Source organism: Gopherus flavomarginatus, chromosome 7 (genome assembly GCF_025201925.1).
Source record: "Gopherus flavomarginatus isolate rGopFla2 chromosome 7, rGopFla2.mat.asm, whole genome shotgun sequence".
NCBI lineage: Eukaryota > Metazoa > Chordata > Testudines > Testudinidae > Gopherus > Gopherus flavomarginatus.
In genome coordinates, this window is record NC_066623.1 from 79220161 (window position 1) to 79247127 (window position 26967).

The 26967-nt window shown below is 44.0% G+C and overlaps 1 protein-coding gene across 1 annotated transcript in view; it reads right to left on the reverse strand.

Annotated features, from left to right (window-relative positions):
* Nucleotides 1–22928, reverse strand: part of PLPPR4 (phospholipid phosphatase related 4) — a 50027-nt gene extending 27099 nt beyond the window's left edge. Inside the window, exons 1-2 of the mRNA XM_050960945.1 lie at nt 22302–22928; nt 4377–4562 (exon numbers count right to left, since the gene is read on the reverse strand). Coding sequence (XP_050816902.1) covers nt 4377–4562; nt 22302–22379 — 264 coding nt within the window. The 5' untranslated portion in view covers nt 22380–22928. The remainder of the gene's footprint in view (nt 1–4376; nt 4563–22301) is intronic.
* Between the last annotated feature and the right edge of the window lie 4039 nt (nt 22929–26967).

The following is a 26967-nucleotide window of genomic DNA, read 5'->3' on the forward strand; positions in this document are numbered from 1 at the left end:
GAGTGGCTGGGACCCGGGAGGGCAGAGCGGGGGGACTGCCCGGCAAAGAGCTGAAGAGCCGGGGCAGAGAAGCCCCAGAAGGAGTGAAGCCCCAGAGAGTGGGATACAGGCCCTGCATGGCAGCACCCCGGGCACCAGTCCCCTCTATGGCCCTGCTGCTGCTCCTGGCTGCTCTGCTGCAGTCCCTGGGTGGTTCAAGCCACTTCTGTCATAAACAGATAGTTAAGGGTTAATGTCTCTTTTACCTGTAAAGGGTTAACAAACAGGGAACCAAAAACACCTGACCAGAGGACCAATCAGGAAACAAGATACTTTCAAATCTCTGTGGAGGGAAGCCTTTGTGTGTGTTTTTTGGGTTTTGCTTTGTTCTCTCTGAGTCCTGAAAGGGACTAGACGTGCAACCAGGTTTCTTGCCAATCTCCCTGCTACAGTCTCTTATATATTCAGAATAGTGAGTATTAAGTAGAAAGGCAGTAATAGTCTTTTGATTGTTTTCTGTATTTGCAAATGTGTAGTTTGCTGGCAGTATTTTAAATTGTATTTTGCTGGGGGGCGGGGCTTCTTTCTACTGTTTATAAGCTGAAAGACCCTGTAACTTTTACCATCTAAATTACAGAGACAACTTTTTACTTTTTTCTTTCTTTTTATTAAAAGTTTTGCTTTTTAAGACCTGTTTGATTTTTTCCCTTTGTTGAGGCTCAAGGGAATTGAGTCTGTACTCACCAGGGAATTGGTAAGAGAAGGGAGGGAGGAAAGGGGGAATCCCTTTGTTTAGATTCACGGAGCTTAAATCTGTCTGTCTCTCCAGGATAACCCAGGGAGGGAACGCCTGGAGGGGAAGAGAAGGGGGGGAAACAAACCTGATTTCTCTGTGTTGTGATTCAAGAAGTTTGAATCACAGTAATCTTCCAGGGTAACCCAGGGAGGGGAAGTCTGGGAGAGGCAACGGTGAGGGAAAGGGTTTACTTTCCTTGTGTTAAGATCCAGAGGGTCTGGGTCTTGGGGGTCCCCGGGCAAGGTTTTGGGGGGGACCTGAGTGTACCAGGCACTGGAATTCCTAGTTGGTGGCAGCGTATCAGATCTAAGCAAGTAATTAAGCTTAGAGGAATTCATGCTGGTACCCAAATTTTTTGGACTCTAAGGTTCAGACTGGGGAAATATACCATGACAACTTCGCCCAGCCCCAGCTGTGGCACTGGGGGGCAGCTGCTCTGCGGCACCTACAGGCGTCTCTGTGCGCCCTGTGGGGCAGCCCCCAGCCCAAGTGTCCCCACTCAGAGCCCACCCAGCCATAAGGTGCAGGCACTGCTCCCCAACGCGAACTGCAGTGGCCCCAGGGCACTCCCCGTGCAGGATGTGCTGCTGCTGCCAGGGCTGGCTCTAGGCTTTTGCTGCCCCAACCAAAAAAAAAAAAGAGATGGCCGGAATGCTGCCCCTGAAAATGTGCCGCCCCAAGCACATGCTTGGCTTGCTGGTGCCTGGAGCCGGCCCTGCCTGGTCCAGAGCCATTACTCAATAAGTCCTATGGATCTAGTATCAAAAAAGACATTGAAAACTCCTAATCTAGCATGGTTCTTCCATTCAGGCTAGAAATGCTCCCAGAATAGAGATTACCTCCATTGAAAGTGTCTGTTAATAGTCAGCTTTGGTGTAAATCCACTGAAATCATTAAAGTTCAGTGCACTTATGCCAAGACTGCATCCATCTCATAGTCCTTGAGCCTGTATGACTTCAGTATGACTCCTGCAGTTGTTCCCTGTAGATGCCAGTGTGAAAATCCATTCTGACAGAATTAAAATGAAAAAACAATGTAGTTACTCAGCCAATCTGTTTTCCAGGGGCAAACTTTCTGGATCCAGTTTAGGCAGCAGTGAATAAGCCCAAGATGGCCACATAAACAGCAACATTGCCAATCTCTTGTTTTTATCACAAGTGCCATGATATTTCATATTTTCTTAAAGCCCCTGCTGCTGAAACCATATTATTTACATGAGACCTATAAAAAGAAACCATTTAAAAAAAAGCCCTCATGATTTTTAAGTCAATCACAAGACTTTTGGGGTTCCACTCATGATTTTGAAATGCTTGGGCTGGCAATACTGAAATTAGGTATGCACTGACGTGAATGATCCTGAGGAGGAATTCTTCGGTGAGATGGAAGAGACTATGGGCAAGAGAGGAGCAGCTGTTTAAGTATGATAAAGAATGTTGGTGAGCTTCCAACCAGTTTATGAACATGGTTGTACTTAGCAAAGTTCTCCCAGTGCATATACAGGGCCCAAAGGCCACTTTCAAGGAAATGTGCCATTCATTGAGTTGCACATTCAAAAAGGCAGGATATCTGAACAGAAGTAGTGACACAGATGTTAACCAGAGTGCCATATCTCTGTTTAAAAACTCATAGGGTGAAATCCTGCCTTCACTGAACTCCATGGGAGATTGGGCATTGACTTCAATGGGGGCAGGATTTCACCCCTTCTCTGCATTTCTATATATGTAGGGTCGCATTTTAGAGTTTTCACAATTTTAGATTCTCTGATAAAGCACAAAGGAATGAATTAATCCCTGGTTAAACTCAATGCAGTTAGGAATAGGGATGAATTTGTCAGTTGGCCTGCCTGTCCTTGTGTACCAGAGGTAGCTATAGCGTTGTGGTATCTAAGTGCATAGTTAAATGAGCAAATGAGTGCCCCAGTAAAGCAGTATAGATAGCACTCTAAGTGTACATAAAAATAAAGTCTTTACATTTCATTTTAGCTTCACATCGTAATTCCAGCAGGGTTATTATACTAGTAAAGATCAGACATTTTATTTCATTTACTATACAAAAGGGGTTGAATTGCTCATACACTGATATTTAAGTGCTGTATTTGGAAGATTCTGTTCTGTTAACAATTTGTTCTCCCTTTGGATGAGCCATTGAACTAATTTCTTTCTTGCCCGTCCTATAGCTTACAAGTTAGATACTCCAGAGCAGTTTTGGAAAGAATAATAAATAACCACAGAGTCATGATCAATATTAGATCACTGAAGAAACCTGGCTGTTATATCTAAAACTGCATGTGAGCCACTGCTGAGTGTAACCTGGCATCTCCATTTGCCAAAAAAATCCTGCTCTAGTGATCTCGCTCATTAACAAGACTATGAAAGGTCCTGTGCAAACACTATTTCATTCAGTATAATATATAGAACAGTGATTTATATAGGGTGATGTTCACAAAGGGACAGAAGATCCATGCACGCCCTCTAACGTTCATGCCCATAGCAAGGAGGGCCTGGGTGGAACTCCACAGTCTCTCCTGTGGGCTACAGATGGAATTATCTTTATGCTAGTTTTAATTAGGCCAGTGTTAAGGAGTTGTTTGATTGGCCAGTGGGTAGTCAGCAGGATCTCAGTTTGTGCAAATGAATGGTCAAAAACCACTGTGGAGGAGGCTGGGAAATGCACTGAATGAACAACCTTACACAGCCTACTTTTCATCCCAGGTGGTAAAAGGTGAATTCTATCCCTCCCACCCATCTTTGTTCTCTGCACAAAATCAAGTTGCTCAATAAGGGGTGAATCTCAACCATAATTGACTGGTGTGCTACTAGGAGTCATTTTAAGACAGTGTTAAGGTTGTTTGTTTTTTTTCCCCAAACTTTCTGCTGTTCCCAGCCTACACACAAATGTACTGGGCTCCATTTTGTTGTCTTTATACCCAGACAACTACAGTGAGTATTCACTTGGAATTGCAGATTGCTTGACAGTAACTCAGAGCAAAATTTGGCTCTGGCTCTGTAACCACAGAAATATTTACTTGACAAAAATGCTAGCACAAGTGAAAAGGTATTTGAACTCTGAGTAAAAGAGAACAAAATTAATTTGCATTTAAGAGTGTCCTCCATGATAGCCTTTGCCTGACTATGCATTCCGATCGGCATCTCAATATAAACAGTTAAGAAGGAAACTTTATTTACTCTCAGCCTTTTAAGATACTTTAACATTTCGTGTGTGTGTGTGTGTGTGAGAGAGAGAGAGAGAGAGATTCCATTGTTAATTTCAATACAGTGAATGTTTTATTCTTATTTCATAACTGTACTACTACGGATTAATGGGTAGAATTTTCAAAATTGCCCAAGTGACTTGGGGACCCTAAACCCTATTAAAAGTCAATAAGAGATTTTAAAAAAAAACCACTTTTTCTGTTGTAAAGTTTGGGGGCCCTATTAACACTTGTTATAGAAAGATAAAAATTGCATATTAAAACCTAACAATCAGATCATCAGCTCATGTAATTCAGTGAGGTCAATGGAGCCATGTTGCTTTACAACAACTGAAGATCTGCTCCTAAATCTTTTTTAAGGGGAGGCAGGTGAACATTCCCATAACTTACCGTGATTGCAGGTCCAGCAAAAGTCAAACTAAGCAACATCAGGAAGGGAACAGCCTCTTGTGTAGGTTCAATGTATGGCATACTCAGACTCCTGTCATAACAGCTGAATCCAGAGTGAACTGGCTTGAAGACATCAGTAAGTTCAAGAAAATAGAGACTAACAACAGAAGATGCCAGTATGGGCAACTGGGAAGGAAGGAAGGAAAAACAATTCATTGTTATTTCTTTGTAATAATAAAGCTAAACATTCAAATGACCCTATAATATTTTTGCAAAAGCAATAACCTGCAGCCCACGCCACTTCTCGCAGTGCCCATTGGCCGGGAACGGCGAACCGTGGTCACCGGGAGCTGTGGTGGCCATGCCTGTGAACAGTCAATGTAAACAAACTGTCTTGTGGCTCACTAGCGGGTCACAGGTTTCCCACCACTGCCTTAGTCAATTGAGCTGGTCAAACTATTTGTTGGAATCTTATTTCCCAAACAATTTAGCCTTTTCATCTGCGAGACATTCCTGAACAGACTCTGATTTTTCAAAAGTAGGCTCCAACCCTGCAACATAGGGAATTCAGGATGATCTCTTCACATGTGTGGACCCCCAAGGATTACTACATACAGGTGCAGTGGTCAACTCGTTACAGGATTGGGGCCTCATTTCCTATTTATAATTGTTTGTCAAAAAGATTATACTAATATATGCCAACATATGGGTTGTTAATGAAGTCTGACTGTCTGCTATTTATAGTGAATGATTGTGCAGCTAAATCACATGGTATTGTTTCTGTTTCTTGCCTGAATGATGTAGTCATCAAAAGTTTAAAACACCCTTGTTCTTTTACATACGTTTTATAAGCTGTTCAATCAGACCAGACTTTACATTTGCTCCAGAAGTACACCAACATCCACTTTTTATCCTACTCAATGATTTGCTGTTTATCATTGCCTTTTGTTTAGGGTACTTCAAAGAGTTTTCAATTCACATGACAGTGTATATACCCCAGTCAATTTGAGTTCAATTTCTAAGGAAGATTTAGTGAGAAATTGTATCCAATGCTTTTCTTTTATATATACACAGAGAGAGAGAGAATTGCCTTCACCTATTCATTATGGGTGAAGGCTTTTTTCTATTAAAAAAAAACAATTAACTTTGCCTGGCAGGATTTACTCCTGTAGAAAACACAGATGATTATGGGTCATGGTTCCTTTATCTAGATGTTTAGTGATTTTATTCTTTAGAGATTAGTTCCATTAATTCATTAATGACAAAAGTTAGACTTAAGGGGGAAACTTCACCCAGGCTCTCCATGAGCTTCTGAAAGCACCGGTTATATCAGAGGGCCCTCTTTGGCAGACAGTGTACCAGGGAAGCTGTGGGAATGACAAGCAGGCAAAAGCACCTTTCCACGAGGGTGCATGAAAGGGCCAGTACAGTCCACAAAGTGTCCAGTGGTGGGTGAGGGACACAGCTTGGCTGGGGCACAGCAGCTTATGATGACTTACTGCAGTGCATCCCCTTGTTTGTCAGTTTCCATTGATGAGGTCCTCACTGAGTGCTGAATAGAACTTAAATCTGCATTTACCCAGCATCACCCAGTGAGAAGGGCCACAGCAGAAGCACGCTGCCTGCCCTCCCTTAGGCTGAAACCCCTTGGGATGTAATGAACCTGGCTGACACAGGGAGCTGATATATCCTGAGACAGTGAAGGTAAATATGACTGATGGAACAGTAATTGCTAGCATTACTCTTCCTTCTTATTTTGAAGATGGCTGTTGCGTTTGCTTTTTCTCCACTTCTTAATATAGCTAAAAATACAAACTTACAAGGTCCACATAGACTTGCATATACCTACAGCATCATAAAGTGAAGATATTTCATAACACCAAACATGAATTATTCTATTTCCCTTGCAGGAAATAGTCTTCTATGCCAACACATCACACTGAGAAAATGTACAGTTTTCCTTCAGAACTTAATGTTCCACTGGATTATGCTGCTTTTGAAATCTTCCTTGCACATTTCATAAAAACAGATAAAATCAAAATGATACATTCTACTTATTTCCATTCTATAGTAATATGGAGTGAAGACTGGGAGTACAAGGTATGTCAGGTGACAAGATAATGAATGATAATGTTTGTAAAGGGCAGTGGGAAACTGGCTGGATCCATTAATTGGCCATTTCCAAACTTTAAAATGTGTTTTTTAGTCCAGGTTTTTAAAAAAGAAAATGTAATTTTAGGTGTAGGGTGGTTGTTAGCTGGACTCCACTGAAACAGGGTTTATAATGCGGCTTGATTTTTGAAAATAGCAGCTTTGCTTTGAAGTGCTACACAGTACAAAGAGCTGCAGAGTTTAGCTTGTCTTCAAAAATATTGCTATGAAAAATGCGCTGAAGGTAGTCTAAGGAATATCTTGTTCTCAGTGGTCGCGCTGATTGTGTTGTAATTTCATTTTTTAGGCTGATTGTGATTGCATAGGAAAGGAATGTGAATTGACATCCTGAGGAAGAGTGGGATTCCCAAGAGTGTCTTGAAAATAACACAAGAAATCCATTAGATTTACTTAAATAAAGAATAAATGCATCCAGATTGAATTTTGTTATTTATCCCATCATTGGAAGTAGCAGTTTTTTAGTTAGATGAATTGTTTAATTCTCATCTCACACTGGGCACTCCAGAGAGCTCCCTTTGTTTTCAGTGGCAGCCTGCATTTGTAGTAACTCAGTATGATTGCATGGATATTCAGGAACAAGGAGCTTTCACTCTGTTTTCTCCCCTAGCAGCTGTAAGGAACAGTCACAGTCCCTGTGCTCAGGGGATTATTCAGACTGCTTCTGGGTGCACAAATATCTCCAGATGCGGTGGGAGGAGGAAGGCTTATGTATCCCCTTATCCTCCTCAACGCACTCACCAAGAGCTGTGCAGGTAGGATCCACTCCTGTGTGACCTGGAGCAAATCACATAGTCTTTTTGTGCCTCAGCTTGGGGGAGGTTGGGAGAGGTCCATTCAATGGAATGGTACAGCGTACATGTTGTCCCCAACCACTGGAAAACTCAGAGAGGGAGAGTGGCACAATCCTACCTTAGCTCCACCGGGCCACTGCAGCTCTGCACCAATCCATTGGGGCTAAATACCAACACCTATGCCCACACACACTGTGATTTCACTGACACCACACATCATTGTTTAGGCAATTGTAAAATCTGACACCAAAATCATTATTTAATTTGCATTACAGTGGTATCTAGGGGCATCAACCAAGATCAGGGCTGCATTGTGCTAGGTGCTGTACAAATCACATAATTAGAGACAGTGGCCTCCAAGAGCTAAATCAACAAGGTAGGCAAAGGAATAATTATCCTACCTCTTGCAGATGGGGAGCTGAGGCACAAAGAGATTATGTGATTTGCTCCAGGTCACACTGGAGTAGACTCAGATTTCTTGAGTTTTAGGGCAGTATGTTACCCACAAGTCCTTATTTCCTATCTGACTGTTTCCTACTTATATAATTGCATTTATATAGTGAGATTCAGCTATTATTAAATATGTAATATTTTATATAGTGATGTAGTATAATGAGTTAATGTACATACAGAACATTTTCCAAGGGATCGGCATTCTGCATATGCTAACTGCAGTTTTATTATTGCTAATTACAAAATCCAGGAAACACCCACATTTAACGGTGATGCTTAGGAATCCCAACAAAAGATAGGACTCCATTGTGTTTTCACTTTTAGGATTACCATATTCTTTTGGAACAAAACCACCCCCACCCAGGGCCGGCTTTAGGCCGATTCAGCCGATTCCCCGGAATCAGGCCCTGCGCCTAAGAGGGCCCCGCGCCTTAAGCGCTTTTTAAATATTTTTTACTTACCCCGGCTGCGGTCTGCTCCAGGGTCTTCCATGGCCCTGCTCCCCTGATCAAAGCGCCGGTGGGAGCGCGGCTGCCCCGCAACCCTGCTCTCCCGGCAGGAGCCCCGGCCGGAGCGTGGCAAGCCACCCCGCAACCCCGCTCTCCCAGCCGGAGCCGGAGCATGGCAAGCCGCTCCGCGGCCACGGCTGGAACCCCAGCCGGAGTGCAAGCCCTACCCTGCAGCCCTGCTCTCCTGGCTGGAGCTCTGGGCCCTTTAAATAGCCCCCAAAGCCCTGGGATAGCAGGGGGCTCCGGAGGCTATTTAAAGGGCCGGGGCTCCATCTGCCTCTGCCACCCCGTCCTTTAAATAGCCACCGGAGCCCCCCCGCCCCCATGTATTCTCCAGGGCTACCGCGGCTATTTAAAAGGTCCGGGGGGGGGGTAGAAGCAGGGGAGCCCCAGGCCCTTTAAATAACCCCCAGAGCCCTGGGATAGCGGGAGCCTTGGAGGCTACTTAAAGGGCGGGGGCACCAGCTGCCTCTGCTGCACCCCCTGCCCTGCCTGCACCAGCCCTGCCCCCCCTGCCTGCAGCCAGCTCTGCATCCCGTGTCCTGCCTGCAGCTAGACCCTACCTCCAGTCAGCCCCTGCCCTGCCTCCAACCAGCCTCATGTCCACTGCTGCCCTGTAGCTCCCAGGTCAGTAACCCTGCACACCTGCTTCAATGAGGGGGGCAGGGAGCAGCTGGGACCCACACATGTGCACACCCGCAGGGAGTGGCAGGGACCCACACATGTGCACACCCGCAGGGAGTGGCAGGGACCCACACATGTGAAATGGTGGTCATTAATAAGCAATCAACAGCATATATGATGCAATGTACATAATATATAATTGTATTATTTATATAGTTATGGAAAGTAAATAATACATGGAAGAAATAAAAGGCTTTTTCTTTACACTTTTTTTTTTTTAGTCATCCCTGCCAGGGCCCCGCCGAGAATGTTTGAATTGGGCCCCGCACTTCCTAAAGCTGCCCCCACCCCCCAAAAGAAAACAATAACTTTAAAGGCCTAATAACCCCTATGATACTTCCTCAGCAATACTAACAAATACAGTATATTGCAAACTGTCTATAAAAGTATGTCAGGTCCCATAGGATGTCTTGTTCTCATATCTTTTTTATCAACCTAAATATAAAATGCATCTTCAAAAAGGCAAAGACAATATAAGTATTTGTTCAGTATTCTAAATAATTCTAACTGGCTGTTCAAAAATATGAATATTTATTGAGTATTCTGCTTAGGGTAGCATTAGCAGTGTAATTAGAGACATTAGCTTTTCACACCCTGAACAAGTCAGACATAATTAGATGGTAATAATGTGCATTGTTTTAATTACAAAATAGAAATTATTTTTCTTATTTCTAATTGAAATCAAAAAAGTAAACCCAAAGACCTAGGCTAAAGAGTCTTCATATTCTGACATGCTCAGTCGATTAAGAAATTTCTGACTTTTAACCTCCGCTCTGGATTATAATTTATCCCTGAAAATAGAATATCTGATCCAAACCTAGTGAAATCAATGGAAAGTTCCAATTGGTTTCAAAGGACATTGTATCAGGATCATAATCAGCCCAGTTAGGAAAAGAGCTGGTTACAAAACTTAAAATGTTGCCCATTTTTTGTCAGATTTTCATGAAAAAGAAACAACATCCTCTCCCCACTCTAGTTTAGAGGCTTTCTTAAGCCAAAGAGTTGTATTATTCATTACTATGATGATTATTATTTATATTGCAGGGGACCTAGCCCTATAATGCCATTCCCCAAAAAGCTTAACAAGAGATTAACATATATACAAATATTTTCAGGAGAAGAATAAAGACCAAATGCACCTTTGTGTTGCATGGTGTAGTCAAAGAAAAGGAGCTCTAATTAGCAAGACCCAAACCTTGCAGAAGGGGTCCCAGATCTGGTGGAAGCCCCTCCAAGAGATTTTTGAACTCATACATTGTTTTGAGTGCATGGGACGGGGGAAAGCCAGGCACCAGCAACTCTGTACTGTGGCCATACTCAAAGAGTAGTTATCAATGGTTTGCGTCAAACTGGGGTGGGGAATGTCTAGTCCCACAGGGATCGGTCCTGGATCTGGTACTAATCAACATGTTCATTAATGATTTAGAGCAGGGGTCTCAAAGTCCCAGCCTGTGGGCCATGTGTGGCCTCAGAACCAGGACCGGCGCTAGGAGTTTGAGCTCCCTAGGCGCACGGCAATTTCGCCGCCCTGCGCGCTGGTCCCGCGGCTCCGGTGGAGCTGCCGCAGTGGTGCCTGCGGAAGGTCTGGTGCTCCGCGGCTCCGGTGGAGCTGCCGCAGTCGTGCCTGCAGGCGGTCCACCGGAGCTGCGCGAGCAGCCGACCGTCCGCAGGCACAACTGCGGCAGCTCCACCGGAGCCACCTGCTACCCCCTCCGGCAAAACAGTGCCCACCAATTATTCTGGCGCCCTAGGCGATTGCCTAGGCTGCCTAAATGGTAGCGCCAGCCCTGCTCAGAACCTCCCCACTGCAGCCGATGGAGGAGAGACACATGCTGACAGCAATGTTGGCTGCAGGCACCGCCCCCCCACAGCTCCCATTGGCTGGGGGAGAGGGACAGCGATACCATCACTAGTTGCTGGGCAGAGTCAACCATGGAGGGAGCATCATTAGTTGCCAGGCAGTCAGCCATGGAGGCAGTATCACTTTTTTCCACAATGAATATAAACAAGTCAAAATACCAAACACAACTATCTGATGCACACCTTGCTGCAATCCTGAAAGTTACAACTTCTCAGTCACTGAGGCCAAACATCAACAAAGTGACAGAACTGAAGCATTGCCAGATGATAACCCATGCTGTCCAGCCCTCAGAAAAAAAAAAGCAAGGTTAACCTTCCCCTTGGAGAATTTTCCAAATCAAAGCCTCATTTTCTCTGCAAGTGATGTTTGCTCTGAGTCACTAGCAAGCAAATATTGACCATTTCATAAAATGACACTGTCAAGACCTTTAGGACCAAAATATGTTTTCTTAAACAAAAGGAACAACACAAATAAAAAACTTATTCCCAGTTGGAAAAGCCTTTTATTCTGCCAAAGAAAATGCAGTCTGGTTCCCCCAGTATGGCAGTATTTTGCTGATTCTCAGGGAACACAAAAATCATAAATTCCCTGACTAAAAAACTAAACACCCTGATGGTCAACTCTGGTTCATGTCTTTACAACAACTCACCTAGCAAAGACTTCACACTGATCTTCACCTGCATGAAATAGTAAACCCTGTGGGCTCAGCTGGTGTAAAGGGGCACAGCTCCATTGGCTTCAGTGCAGTAGCTGCACAGACCCCAGCAGAAAGTTGATCCTCTATGTATCGATAATACTTTGTATGATGCATCTAAGCAATCTTTGTGCTTCTTCATAACATGCTGTACTCTACACCTGTTATTTATAACCTATGACTCTCTTCATGATTGTAAAGTATTTGATATTATCTTATTTATTATATTGTTGTTGTGCTGGAGCGTGTGTGTGGCTGCCGGCAGGCATGTCTTAGATCTATAGGCTATGAAGTTGGTGGATGTGTTAGCTGCCTTCTGTCGAGGCTAAATGAGGGAGCAGTTAGCCTCTTCATTTCACAGAAGAAACCATCAAAGACAATGCCTGAGTAAAAGCTGAGCCATGTGGCCGGAGGGGTTTGCCTGTAGCCTGACTGCAAATGCAGGGGCTGGGGCACTGATTTGATTGCAGCTATCTGAGGCCAGGTTTACATATAAACTTACATCGGTATAAATTTCTTAGGGATGTAAAAAATCCACATCCCTGAGCCATGCAGTTATACTGACCTAACCCCTGGTGCAGAGAACGCTATGTTGATAGGAGAGCTTCTCCCATTGACATGGCTACCACTTTTCATGGACACGGATTAACTACACTGATGGGAGAAGCTCTGCCATCAGCATAGTAATAGCTTCACTGAAGTGCTACAGCTGTGCTACTGCAGAGTTTTAAGTGTAAACCTGCCCTGAGTGTGTGAAAAGAATGGGAAAGTGAGCAGATAGCAAGAGGAACCATGTGAGCATTGCCCTAGGAGGAAGCCAGCAGAGAGCTTTCCTTTGTGCAGAGTACAGGCTGGAAAAGACAGGCTTTGAAATTATGAGCAAAGAAACTGCCTCCTCTGCCTCCTGTTTTTCCTTCCTACTGTGATCAGGGAAACAGGACTGTGGGTACATTCTACACAAAGAAACAAGTTTGCACCAAAGAAATATCTGACTAGTAGGACCAATCCAGCAAGGCCCTGAATGCTGGCTAACTGATTAGGCCAAAGGACAATGCTGTTTATTAATTTATTTAATACCATATATTGCAGCATCACGAGAGGCCACAACAATGTGCTAGGCTCTGAAAATATTTAGTTATTTGTATTTATCACAGGTCTAGGAGCCCCAGTCATGAACCAGAACCCCATTGTGCTAGGTGCTGTACAAACACAGAACAGACAGATGGCCACAGCGCTGGTGAGTTTATAATCTAAATGACAAGACATAACAGATGGGTGAGACAGACAAATAAGCAAACCAGGGGGGATTTGGGTAGACTGGGTAACAAACAAACTAGTCAGTAGTAGTGATCACAGTGTTCCACATGCCTAGCTGTAATGAGGTTGCAGTTTGTGCTTTATGGAATACAGGAGGACGGAGTTGGAGGAGGGCAATCCTCTTTTATCCTATCAAGTTCCAATAGGGAGACATCACCCTGGTGTCCAAGTGCCTTCCAGTGATGCAATAAGCAAAGTGAGTAGCATCTTTCATGTCTGATTCCTTTTTCATTCTTCTCCCTAGGATGAAAATGAAATACAATATTCTCCCCTCCACCCCAATCATTTATGAATGATGTGCCGTGTGATTTTATTGTGAAGACTAGAGCTGAAATCTTGGCTCCATTGAACTCAATGGCAAAACTCCCACTGGCCTCAGTGGGGCCATGATTTCACCCTAGGTTTCTACTATACTTCTAAATATACCTGAATATGTATGTTAAAAACATTACACAACCTGAGATGAAAAAAAGGATGTCTATGAAAACATTGCAGACTGTATGTGTGTTGATTCTAGTACAGTATTTACATTTGGTGTCTCAAGATTTGTGGGGTTTTATTTGTTAGTTATTGTTTTATGCCCATTGTGAATGACACACAGTGAAGGCAGATATGTTGTATACTTTTTAAAATACCCTGTGAATACAATGTAACAACCGTCTTTAATACTTGTATGCATGAGTGCTTGCTTGCAGATATGGGGCCTGATTCTGAACTCACACAGTGAGAGCAGTATCCATTCCTCAGAATACATTAACAATGACAGCTTTGATTATAAGCTGTCATTTTAAATCATACATAGGGATGTCTCCTCCCAAACTGAGAATGCCTCGTTGGGGCGGAGGGTGGATGGGAGAAGACACATGACCTCTGACTGATATAAGAGCTGCAGCTGTCACAAATTACTGGTGATTCTACTCCCATTTAAAACCAGCGGAAGTTTTATTACTGAGTTAGGCCCTGACCATGCAACATTATTTCATGTGAGCTCAGGGATCCACCCACATGGATTTTATTGCAAGATTGGCTCTTAATGGGAGCAGGATCATACTTTTTAAAATATAGTCAATTAAAGATGAAAACAAGTGTTCCTTTACTATTTTTCCATGTGGGTTTATTGCCAGCTATTCTAAACACATGGTATGTAGAAGAAGAACAGAAGTATTATCAGCTTTTGGTCTCCTCCTCACTTGTTCCTGCTGTAGCAGTGAAGTGAGGCAACTTCAGTACTGCACTGTGCCTCTTTCTCCATCGCTTACAGCTTCCTGTGAAGGTATTTCAGAATTTTTTTTTTCAGACCCAAATACTGTGCTTTTGTGCTGCACTTCAGATCTTTGGGCTCTGCTGCAGACTCTTTACTAAGGCCCTGATTTAGCAATATATGTGCTTAAATACCATTGACTTCAGTGAGACTTCTATGCTGAAGAGGGATTAAGGCTAAGCACATGCTTAAATGCTTTGCTGAACGAGGACCTCGAGAGGCATAGGGACTGGTGCTGAGCACAGGAAGGGAGTGAGTCATGGAATCTGCCACGATGCTGCTTAGCCTCAGGATTTCAATGTGGAAATCTGGGCTAGAGTTAAAAGAACATGGTCCCCTTTTCTGGAATTGAGTAATATTTTAAATCATGTGTTTCTGAGGGGGAACTTTCTTAAAAGAGACTGCACACAATTATATATATTTTTTGTTGTCTGCTCCACAGCTTAGGAGGGTCTTTGGGGTGGGCCCCAAGAGCAACACTGCAAATGTGCTTAGGGCACAATATTCCCACCTTCTCTCCTTCTGATGAGCTGCTGGAGAGGCTGGCAGGATGGTGATGTGGAACGCAGACATACAAGTGCATCCACCATGCACTTCTAGTGGTGCAGGGGGTGATGCACAAGGAGTGATAAATAGGTAGCAATTGCCAGAGCAGGCTCAACTCTTGGGGGCAGCTGCCTGACTGAGCAGCAGACACCTCTGTCCTGGCCTCTGAACAGGGAGATCAGACAGCAAGTGAAAAATCAGGAATGGGGGTAGAGGGTAATAGGAGCCTATATAAGGAAAAGACCCCAAAATCAAGACTGTCCCTGTAAAATCAAGACATCTGGTCACCCTACCTCTGAATGTGATAAAAGTATTAATAAGCAGAGCTCTCCTTAGCATGCTTTGGCAAGGTCTTGAACATAATTCCCCCAAACAAAACTGACTCCTGTGCACCATGACCACACTTCAGGGCCAGCCAAAAGATTTCAGAGGTGCTTAGAGCTTCTTTCAGATACACACCAGATTGAGCTGACACCTTTCACATAAAAAGGTATGTGTGTGAGGAGAGTGAGTCATTAGGATGCCCTTCCCCAGCTTCCTGCTACTGCATGGCCCAGGTGCTTGTCCATTTCACCCCTCACAGTTGCTCACATGATTGGCTTAGGAATAGTAAACTGATGCTGCTATCTTCACAAGGTAAAGGGCTAGACATATGATCTTTATTGTAATGAAAGTGGAAATTCCCTTCATGGGATCAAATCATCAAAATGATTGTGTGCAGCTCATCAATGTTTCAGGTTGCTTTTTAATTGTTAATTTTATTTTATTTTATTTTTCATTTTTAAAATTAAAGATGCTTTTTCACTGCATTTAAGTTTTTAGGGATGCTCAGACTCCCTCTCTGTCCCAGCAGCAGCGGCTAATCAACCATTTAAAAAAAATTGGGGGGGGCGCTTTTTGGCGCCCTCAAATCTTGGCGCCCTAGGCAACCGCCTAGTCCGCCTAAATGGTTGCACTGGCCCTGCCAATATTTCAATTCTTAATATTTTCCTGATGCTGGTAGATCTTTCACTATAGACATATACTTCTATTTAAACAGATGCAAATTGAGCTTCCATGAGTAGTCCTCTCTTCCTTAGTTTTTAAAAAAGAGGCTCAGATTATTCACGTATTCTATACAACTGTGAAATGTACAAACATAATTCAAAAATAACACAGTGCAGTTTGTGTGGAAGTGCACTGATTAATATGCACGTCAGGTGAGTAGTGATCCACATCTCCAGATCAGATCATGTGATATGTGCTTCTGCAAAGCATAAGACTCTTACTGTCATTATAATAGGGTCATTTTAAAATAATGTTTAAATATGTTTTAAACATTTTTATGAGATACATACTAATCCATCAAGGTTCTATTTCACAAATAGTGAAAACTGCAAAAAGTCATGAAATGTTTTATGCTGTGTTTAATAAAGTTTCATTAATTTTTCTGTAGGTTTTCTGCTTCCCTAGTTTTTTAGTCTAGGCCACATCCATCATGCCTGCTGCTCTAATTCTTTTCTGTATGTCTGTAGATTTCCTTCTCCTCACTTCTACAGCTTCTAACCCATGGGCCTGCTTCTCTATTTATCTACATCTCTGTAAATCAGAAATAACTCCACTGAAGCCACTAATGTAAAATTGGTGTAAGTGAGAGGACAATGTGGCCCTGTAGCTCTAATAAATTAAGCTAGATAGAGCCTGATCTGATCTCACATTGTTTTTATGTTGAATGTAACTTCACTGTGTTTTCTTGAGTTGCTACTGATTGACACTGCTGTATATGAGATCAGAATCAGGCCCGCAATTTTTTTTTTAGATTGGAACTATCAGTAGAAATGCAGCCTAGCTTGCTATGTTACTATATAATCATATTTGGTCCAAGGTTACGAATCCTTCTAATCAGGAGTATCGGTTACTAACATGAGTAGTCTTGTTGGCATCATGGTAGTAAATACTATGCCTCGCAGTAAGCGTCTGCAGGATTGGATTCATTGTCCTCTTCTTCTCTCTACCACTTCCTCATCCCCTCCCTTAATTGTAGTCTCTGCTTGTTTTTGTCTCATTTTAGGGCTCAATTCTGCAAACAGATACTACTGGCCATAATAGTGCTCGTTCCGCTGCGTAGTACTTGACTTCAGGATAGTAAGTACTGCTCCTCATAGTGAGAGTTTGCAGGTTAAATCCTTTGGAAGGCAGAAAATCTGTTTGTTTGTTTGTTTGAATTTGCTCTGTAAAGTGCCATGCATGTTTAGGTTACATCAGTGACCACAAGGCCTCTTTTCCTTCCCGGCTTATGTATTATGGATAGTTCTATATTGTATGATTTTGGTTTTCCATTTTCTCCTGTTCCCTGGATACTTTTCTAGGTCCCTCCCTTTCCTCCAGTGTTTGGAGAAATAATGCCTGTCTACAGTTTCCCATTATGTTGCTGATATTGTCAGTGATAGATCTGCCTTCTCCCTGCGGCCCTGATCCTCCAGTATTTTCTGATTGACATTTCGTTATTTAATTGCACAGGTGAGAAAGCAGCTCCTCATGTCTCTTTCTCAAAGTACAAAATGAAACTAATTGTTGTTAGCCACAAGGAGCAGTGACTTGGGACTAGCAACTAAGAACGGGCTGGGGGGAGGGTAAGCCTGACCTGAGGGTAGGGCAGAATGGAATGGGAAGGAAATATACAAAAAGGCCAGATGTATAGAGGGGAGAGATTGAAAAAGCCCATTTTTCATCATTCACCTACTGAATTAAAACCTTTTTGCTACATTTGGAAAAGCCCAAATTGTGTACATTTCAGAGGTGGCTAGTTAAATCTGGTCTCCTATATTCATGTTTACACTTATTTGGATGATGATGTTGCCTATGGTATGCAAAACACATCCACATTGTGTACTAATGCCAGTTAACTTCACAGGGCAGGCCTCTCTTGTTCCTTACACTGGTAACTCTATTGACTTCAATAGAGCTATTCCTGATTTAAACACAGCTATATGAGAGGTGAGCCAGTCTCATGTTCTTTAACCAATCACAATTCAAAAATGTTTAAGCCATTTTCCTCCTCCTGCTAATGCCACCGCAGGGACTGTCAGGTGGTTGTTTCATTAATATCAATGTTATCCTGTATTATAAAGTTCCAGGACCACAGTCTCAGGGGTCAGATTAGAGCTGGGTATATGTGGATAAATCATAGTTATATGTCTTACCACTAGAAACTGAACAGAAGAAGAGTTGGAAGGGGGAGGGCCGACTATAACAATTTTATAATTTGAATACTGTATACTCTGGACTCAGTCCACTTTTTCACAGTTGTAAATTAAGTCTACTGGATTTACTCTTGATTTACACAAGTGTAACTGAAAGCAGAATTTGGCCTACTGTCTCATCAAATATACCTGTCATGGCTGCAGGAGAAAAGGAGAGAAATAGAAGAGGAGGACAATAGCTTCATCCCTAAACCTTTAGGGGAACTGGAGTTGGGCCCCAGCTGCAAAGTTTGAATCTCTGGATTTGGATCCAAATTTCCCTAAATATTGTATCTGTTCAGACTTGGAGCTTTGGTTTTGAACAATATACGGACTGGGGCCAACCATAAAATTCAAATCTAAATGTCAATATCCTCAGTGCTCCCAGGTGCTAGACATGGGCAAGGTGGAAGGATCATTTTTAGTTCTCCTGTCTACTTGTAAGGGTCTGTATCCTGACAACTTTCCTTACAACAGATGAGGGCTGAAGCCCACTTCATCTGGTACACAGAAAGCCAATTTCTGCATAACAACATGGATATGCTAAAAACCTCTACACTCTGCCTCTACAACAGCAATAACATAGCATGCAAGATTCCCTTGCTTTTCTACAGTGACTATTAAACTCAATCCCCAAGCTGGGCGTATTCCTGCGGCCCACCACTAATGAGGCTGGTGCACAGAAATACATACAAAATCTGTTTGCCTTGTCCTTTGCTACAAACAAGCAAAGTAGTGTGGGGTCTCCTCTCTTCTCTATAAACATATGCAACTCCCACTGACACTAATGGAATGTGCATAAGAAGGGGAGAGAGAGTCCTGCTTTGGCCCAATGGAGGTGGATCAATAGAAAATGGAATTTAATAATGAGTTTAAAAACAACTACAACAAAGAAATCCTAACTATTAAGGACATGTGACATTCTGCAGTAATGCAGTTTGTCACCTGACAGCATTTCCCAAAGTGTCTGTGCACAATGGGTGAAATTTTCTAATCCTACATAAAACCCAAGCACAATGGTCATACTTAAAAACGTATCTGTTGTCTTGGATAACCATCAGCAGTAGCTGTTTTCTCTAGGTCAGTGGATAGATTATTATTTGTATTATAGTAGTGCCTACACTAGAGGCCTCAACTGAGGTCAGAGCCCCATTGTGCTAGGTGTTGTATAGACATATAATGAAAAACATGTCTTGCCCCAGAGAATTGCAGCCTAAATAGAAAAGACAGACAAAGACTGGAAGAAGGGGTATCCCCACTTTGCAGCTGGGGAACTGAGATTCAAGGAGATTAAGTGATTTACCCAAAGTCTTACAAAGAGTGTGCAGTAGAACTGGGAACTGGACCGTTATCTCCAGACTTAGTCATAAGATCTGCAGCCTCTTTAGTGTGGTTTGCAATAATCACTATACAAAGTACAGGGAGTTTCTAAGGAATACTGTAAATAGATTCCAAGGCCAGAAGAGACCATTGTGAATATCTACTCTGATGTCTTGTATAGCACAGGGCAAGGAACTTCTACAAAATAATTCCTAGAACAGATCTTTTAGAAAAACATCCAGTCCTGATTTTAAAATTGCCAGTGATGACTAATTGCTAAATTGTTCTAATGGTTAATTACTCTCACCATTAAAAATGTACAGCTTATTTCCAGTCTGAATTTGTCTCTAGCTTCAACTTCCAGCCATTGGATTGTGTTATACCTTCATCTGCTAGTTTGAAGAGCCCACTGTCAAATGAGTATTCCCCATGTTGGCATTTATAGACTGTGATCAAGTCGCCTTCTCTTTGTTAAGCTAAATAGACTGAGCTCCTTGAGTCTATACTAAATCCTGAGGTAATGTTATCCCAGGCAAAACTGATTTTAAGTGTGACCACTGTTCCTGGGCTATGTGCTACTTTCAAAAAAATCATCCCACCACAATGTGGGGGCAAACCATAGAGCGGCTGCTACTCTCTATGTGTGCATGTGCAATGGGGGGCACTGGTTACTAGATATGCATCAATATAGAAGTGGCTTCTTCCCTTGTCTGCCCCCTAAGCCCTTCTCAGTGATAGGATGGCCTCAGATAGCATAGATCCCTCTGCTCCAGTGTGAGGATGGTAGAGAGGCCCCCATCTGTGTGGCTTTTCTACCCATGACCTCTTTCCTCGGACAAGAATACCAGAGGAATTGTGGCCCAGAAGGAGCCTTCCATCAATGGGTTCGTTTCTACAATAATAAGACGTCTGTTACTTTAGTATCTAACATTCTCTGAAAAGTATCCCATTGTAGTGGGGTAGTCACCCGCTCCTGCCCTGAGGGGCTTAGAACAGTCCAGCAGAGAGCTGTGGCTTTGGCAAGCAGCTCCCATGCTGACTGGGGAAGTAGGCACAGCTGGGAGCCACACTCAAACAGACCACAGCCGGCCCCTATAAAAAGGCTTTGAGCCAGGGGCACAGATACTTTCTCTCTGTACGTAGAGGGAGAAGGGCCTTGCTGCTAGGGAGTTGAGAAGGTACCTGGGAGGGGAGCAGTGCTAGGGGAAGGTCAAGGGAGCTGGGGAGCTCTGGCCTGGAAAACCCTAGGCTGTGGCCTAGTCTAAGGCTAATTGGGTACTGGGGGTGCAGAGGGCAGCCCACAGGTGCCAAGGCAGCTGGTCCAACCCCACCCTTACCTATTATGAATGGCTGAGATGCTGCAGTCTGCCCCAGTGAGGGGAAGCTTGATGGTGACTGGCAGTAGCCAAATACTGAGGTGGGTATAGTGGGTGGAGGTTCCCCTGAGTGGGGAGACCCACAGGAACTGTGGGAGTACTGCCTGGGGGCAGCTCCCAGAGAAAGGAAGGGTCATCTGGTGTCCAGGAGGCACATGGGAGCCAAGCAGCAGTGGGACATTGGAGGCTGGAAAGCTAATTCCTGAGATGATCAGCAGGAGGTGCCCCACCATTGCACCTGTCCAATATTATTTTTAATATGCTTCATCTCCCTTGTCCTAGGCAACTAATAGGGAACTTAGGTGGAAGAGAGACAGCCTGCTACCACTTACAAGCCCCTCTCACACTGTATCCTCCTATCTCCCTGTATATTTAAGCAAGATTTTTAATGTCACCATTCAGGCTAAAAATTATATTTAGCTCTTACATAGACCTCCTGTTTTTAACATTCAAAGTTCTTTCAGTGCATTATCATCAGCACACCTCCATGAGGCAAGTACCACCATCCTTGTGTTACAGATGGGGAAACTAAGGCACAGAGGTGGAGTGACTCAGTAACTGCCCTACTGTTAGGGCAGCTGCAAGCTGTGTTCGCTTACTATTCGGTTAACAAACACAGAAATGACAAACTCATTTCCTGAAGCTGAAACCATGTTTACTCTTGTACTTACTAGTGAATGGAGTGCTGTGAAAAGAGGCTAAAATCCTCTAAGCAATACACCAGTTCTGGAGCAGTGAGTGCCTGTGGAAGTGTAACTTCACCTGACATCAACAGAGGAGCCACGATATGTTTCAATCTTTCATTACAAAATCTACTGAGAAACTTTCACTGTTTCAAAATACAAAGCGCGTGTCATTACCTAGCTGACTCTTACTGTCCAGGCATGTTACTGGGCCTGATAAAAACACAATACTGATTATTAAAAACTTTAAACTATATTCATTTTTTAAACATTCCTTCTACGGCATGACTTTTCTTTCCTGGACATAATACATGCAATGCCTGTTTGCATATAACCTCCTCTCTGAAACATGTCTTCCTGTTAAGAGGACCCTATGTCTGTGACATAGTTTCATTTAGCTGCCAGTCCATTTGCAAAATGACACTCTCAGAAATAATTCCCATAAAAGCACCACTCTGTATTTTGAAAGGAAGAGTTTAATCTCAAACCGGCTCTTCAGAATACTGATGGATATCTGGTACTGATTTTATTATGCAAAGCATCACCTACATATTTTACATGAAATGGTTCTGAAAGATTATCAAAATGAACTCCCTCTTTCTCGAGATGTAAAGAACATCCCTCCCCCCCCCGCCCCACCGTGGATTACAGCTCAGCTGATGTAGACCCATTTTCAGAACCAGACGTGAACTCCATGCAAATATATTACAGGCAAAGCTTAATTTTACCCCTGCTGAAATCCACAGCCACATACGAATCAGACCCAGAACACAGACACAGGCTGACACAACACACACTCATAGGGGAATGAGACACACTGCCATACTCTCACATGCACAATACACAAATAGACCAGCGTGTACAGCTCTCTGTAGTGCTAGTCTCTACATATTCGCCTAGGCAATGAGGAAGGCACTAACCGGAGCAGACGCCAGTGAAAGAAGCATGCTTTCAGAGAACAAAGTTGTCCTAAAATGCCTCTAACGATCTGCCTTATGCTAAAGCTGAAAGGACACAAGCTCAGGTTCTTCACTCACCTCCACAAAATAAAAGCAGGGCAATAGAGTGACGCTGTCCTTGGTCACTTTGCCTTTTTGCCTCTCCTTTGCAGACATGCTGGCTAAGGGGCTGGGCTCTTCTTTTAGGGATGGGGATGAGTGCTTCGAAGCAGGCTTCCTCTCCTCCCGCTCCGGTGCCTTGTGTGGCTGTCACATGCCCCAGAGGCACCTCTGGAGAGCACAGCGTGAAGCTTCCCCCTTTGCAGCAATCCCCTGTGCCACACGCAGGCAGCCTAAAGCCTCTTCTCTGCGAGAGATCTCCCTCCTTCCTTCCTTCCTTCCTTCCCCAAAGCTGCTGCAATGGCTTCCACCCCCACCCCTGGCTTTCTCTGCCCGAGGAGGATTCGCTGCACTTACAGTCCTGAAGCTTCGTACAATATTCATGGGCTTGACGTCAAGAAACCTACTCCAGGGAAAAGGAAGGGGCCCCATTATCCTACAGGAGGAGGGGAGCGTGCTCCAGCCACCTTAACCCTTTCCCTCCTGGATCTATTGGTTTTGAGTATTCAGAATGGGTGGGGAAAACAGGTGGGCAGCAAAGCTGGGATCACGGGGAAGATGGGCAGGAAGGATGTAAAGTGGTAGGAGTTAGATGCAGCAGCTGGGAGGCAAGTGAGCCCTAAGATTCCTGAGGAGCACAAGGGGAAGGTATGTAGGAAGCTCCGAAAAGGGAATGGCCAAGTGAAGAAGGTGACTGTTGCTCCACGCCCGCCCACGCCCCCCAAGTGGGACATCGGGTAGCAATGATTCCCCACCTCCTCCATTGCTGGGACAAAAGTAGCTGCAGCAGGCACCTCCTCACATGCAGGGTGTGGTGGCCTGGTGGGGAAGGCAGGAGTAATGTGAAGGTGAGTCCAGTGGTTCCTCCTCCACCTGCCCCCTCAGCACAGGGGAAAGAGGAGGCTGCAGTGGTGGGTAACCAGCAGGTGGCAGATATGCACATCATTGGCTAGGGAGATCTGTGTGCTTCTTGTACAGGTGTGCCTAAGGGTGAAGGAGAGAGCTGAGAAGGACCTGCAGAGCTAGCTAGCTTTTCAAGAATAAGATCCAAAATTGCAGTGCTCCAGAAGCATTACAATGGGGGGATTTTCAAGTGTCTGGGGCTACTTTGACAAGGTAACTGCTTTGGTGGATAGAGGGAATGTGATGGACATAATATACCTGGACTTTAGCAAGGCTTTTGACACAGTCGCACATGACATTCTGTAAGTAAGCTGCAGAAATGCAGGCTTAGTAGATTGCCATTAAGTGGATGCATACTAATATGGAAGCATATGATATAATACTTGGTTGGCTGCCTAAGTGATCTTGCCTTTTTGGATGGACAATGAGCACTGTTGAGTCTGAGTGTCCCTGCTGGATGGAGGAAAAGGCACTGCACATAACAGCTTGTGTCTGTTTCCCACCTTGAAAATATGAAGAGAGCCTCAAGGGATGTAGTGCACTATGACAAGAGACTAGTATTTTAGGCTATTTTTGGAGGTGAAGATGGTAGCAGTAGTGGGCCAAATATCATGGAGCATCCCACATGTCAGCGAGTCTTTTAGAGAAGATGACTGGCTATCTTGGTGGATACATGCTGTAGGACTTGGGGAACACCAGAAGCACTCAGGCAATGGTTACAAGATGGATGTGATAGGAGGAATCACTTTTAAATATAAAAAGAAGCTAGCTCACAAAACTTCCTTGGTGAGACCAGGGTACGTCATCACATAGAAGAGAAGATGACCTCTGGCATGGCCATGTTTATTTTGATCAATTTGGGATGGTTACACACAGCAAAATATTTCAAGAGTGGCAACGTACTGCACATGAGGTCACCCTAGCTAGTAAGAGCAGCAGTTTTTAATATACAGAGCTAGAATTAAAGTTTGTGAATTAAAAAGATAGAAATCAACATCAGTATTTAGCAGCAAAACTTTGGACTCCAGACAGCAAATGTGCACATACATGCACTGAGAAATCTGAAATCTGAAGGCCTGGTGAGAGACAATGGAGAGAATAGACACAAATTCCTCAGGTTTGGGGGAATCTTTCTATAAAGCATAACGGTATCCTGGCACTGAGTATGTTAGTCACATAATATATTCCCGAGAGCCCACTTTTTTCAGTTCAACTTGCCATTAAGGGCTCAATCCTGCCTTCAGTTACAACCAAGTGGAGTTACACCACTGTAACTGAGCACATAATTGAGCCGTTAAACTCTGCATGCAACAATGACACACACTCACTGAAGGATCTTGTGCAATTTCTACCAATATCTTGAAAGGAGCTGAGTTACCATGAGCAATTGTTTCCATGGTGAAGCGTGTTATTTTGGGATAATGTTTATTGGTCAAACCTTGCAGCCTTTCTCAGGCTAACTCCCATTGATATTAATGAGAGCTTTACCTGAGTAAGGACTGCAGAAAAAACGTAGTATAGAACAAGTTCTTATTTTGTAATGCCCCTGAGCTGGAACCCAGAATAGAGGTAGGCCTGGGTTCCTCTATTGGCTGGGCAGTGAATGGGAAGACTGCCTGAGCCTGTGTGTCAGGCTACATTTTGGTACCCTGGAGAGGGGAAACATAGATAGTGACCTGGCCAGAGGGCCAAGTTATGAAGAGAAGGCTGCAGTGCCTGGACAGGGGGAGAATGTGGCCACAGGCTGTGAGCAAGCAGATTATTCTGAAAAAGCCTCAGATCTGGAAGGAGCTAATCCCCAGAGTGGCCAGGAAGAGGACCACCTAGTGGTGAGTGGGCCCCTGTGATGGGGTGGCATATAGCTGCACCATCCCAGGAGCAGAAAGGGAGTGTGACTCAGGTAGTCAGTTTCTTCCCTACTCCTCCCTTATTTCTGGGGGAAATAATCTGCTCCTGGCCCTTACTCCTAACTAGTAGCAGTTTACTGCTTCTTCATGTGAGTTTAGCTATAATAGCAGTGCATTATGGGATGTGGTGCTAAGGCTCAATCCAGCTCTTTCTGACCACTCTCTTCTCACCTGCATGGAGGGGGCACAGAGGGTATACATGTGTGGCATTCCCCAGCACACCTGAAGTGGATGTGCAGAGAGGCTACATGATAGAGTGTGTTGCTTTTCCTTTATGCTACTGTGCAGCCATGGAGGACCAGTCTACAATCTGACTCGAAATAAAACTTTTTCAGAGCTGGGACAGGGTTGAGTGAGTCCTGCTGACACACTGAAGCAGGTGACTCTTGATCTCAAGTGGGAGGCAGGTGTGGCCCTCTGGGATGAGGGCTGGGCAGTTTTTGAGGGGGAACGCTAGAAGTGGTAAAGCTGCTTCGAGAAGCTGTGAGCTGATCTCTGGTGTCTTATTCTTTATTCAGCTAAATGCTGGGAAAGGGAGTGGAGTGTGGCTTGTACAAAGAGTGAATACTGTTTGTGGAGAGACACCAACTCACAAGCAGTCAGGCATTTTAATTAAATCCACATGTTTGAGAAACTCTAGCTAAAAGTTGAGATCACGAACCAGTTAGTAGTTAATGGAGAAACTCCCCGATAGGGAAGTCCACTCACAGTAAGTGCTGCTCCATCAGTACTGCCAACCCCAAGTGTGGAAAAATCATGAGTAAGGCTCCAAAAACGTGAAATGGGCTTAAAAATCACAAGACTTCTTAAAAAGTAACAAATGTGGGCTTCATTTTGGTTTCTGGCCCATTAGGGCTCATGCAGGTCAAGTTTCCAAGCGTTTCTCCCCAACTGTGAGGGTTGGAAATATTGTATATTTTTTGGAAATAAACTGAACATCTCACATAGCCGAGTGATTCCAGGAGTTGCAGCTTTAGGAAGTATGTCAAATATTGAGTCAAATGATAAAATCCTGTGAGCTGGCAAAAGTATAGCAACCAATCTCCAGGAATACCCCTCCTGGCTCTTGACAGTACACAATGACATCTTATGATGGCACACAAAGAACACTGTGGGGAGCGCAGCATGTGGCAGCCAAATTATAATTGCTTCCTACGCAGGTGCACTTGGAGCTCCATGCCCCTACTCTGGAACACCAATAAAAAGCAGCAGTAATTCAGCCCTGTGATGGGATGTACAGACCCTCAATGGGTAATGAAGAGAGCAATTACCCCACCCACAGATGGGACTCACTGGCTGGTTAACAGCTGTGATATAGAGCAGGAGCCACCCTAGAGAAAAGCTTTACAGCATCTGATATGGGGGGAAGGGAGAAGCCACTGTAACCTTTGGGGTGCAATCCAGATCAGTGAGTGGCTGTATTGCTCCTGCCCTGCAAGCTTGGGTGCCTTACAATGCCTTGCTGCAGTAGCTCCACCTAGGCCACTTACAAATAGTCTGCCAGCCTTCAAGTTGCACCGCTGAGTATCTGTGTGTAATTGTAGCCTGCCCCTCACACATGGGTTACTTTGGCTTTGACAACCCTTGATTGCTTCTGCAGGGTGATTGCAACACAATCCCAGTCTCAGCTCCCCTGGCCCCAAACATAAGTTCTGTACTGCCCAGTCCTCTTCTGCACAGTCCAAAGATACTAGCGCCATTGTCCCTTTAAGGGGATAATACACAAGTTGCCACCTTAAATGGAGCTACCCAGACAATAATTTAAAACACTGCATTGGATCAAACAATAAAACAAGTTTATTAATAAAAGATGAGATTTTAAGTACATACAAATA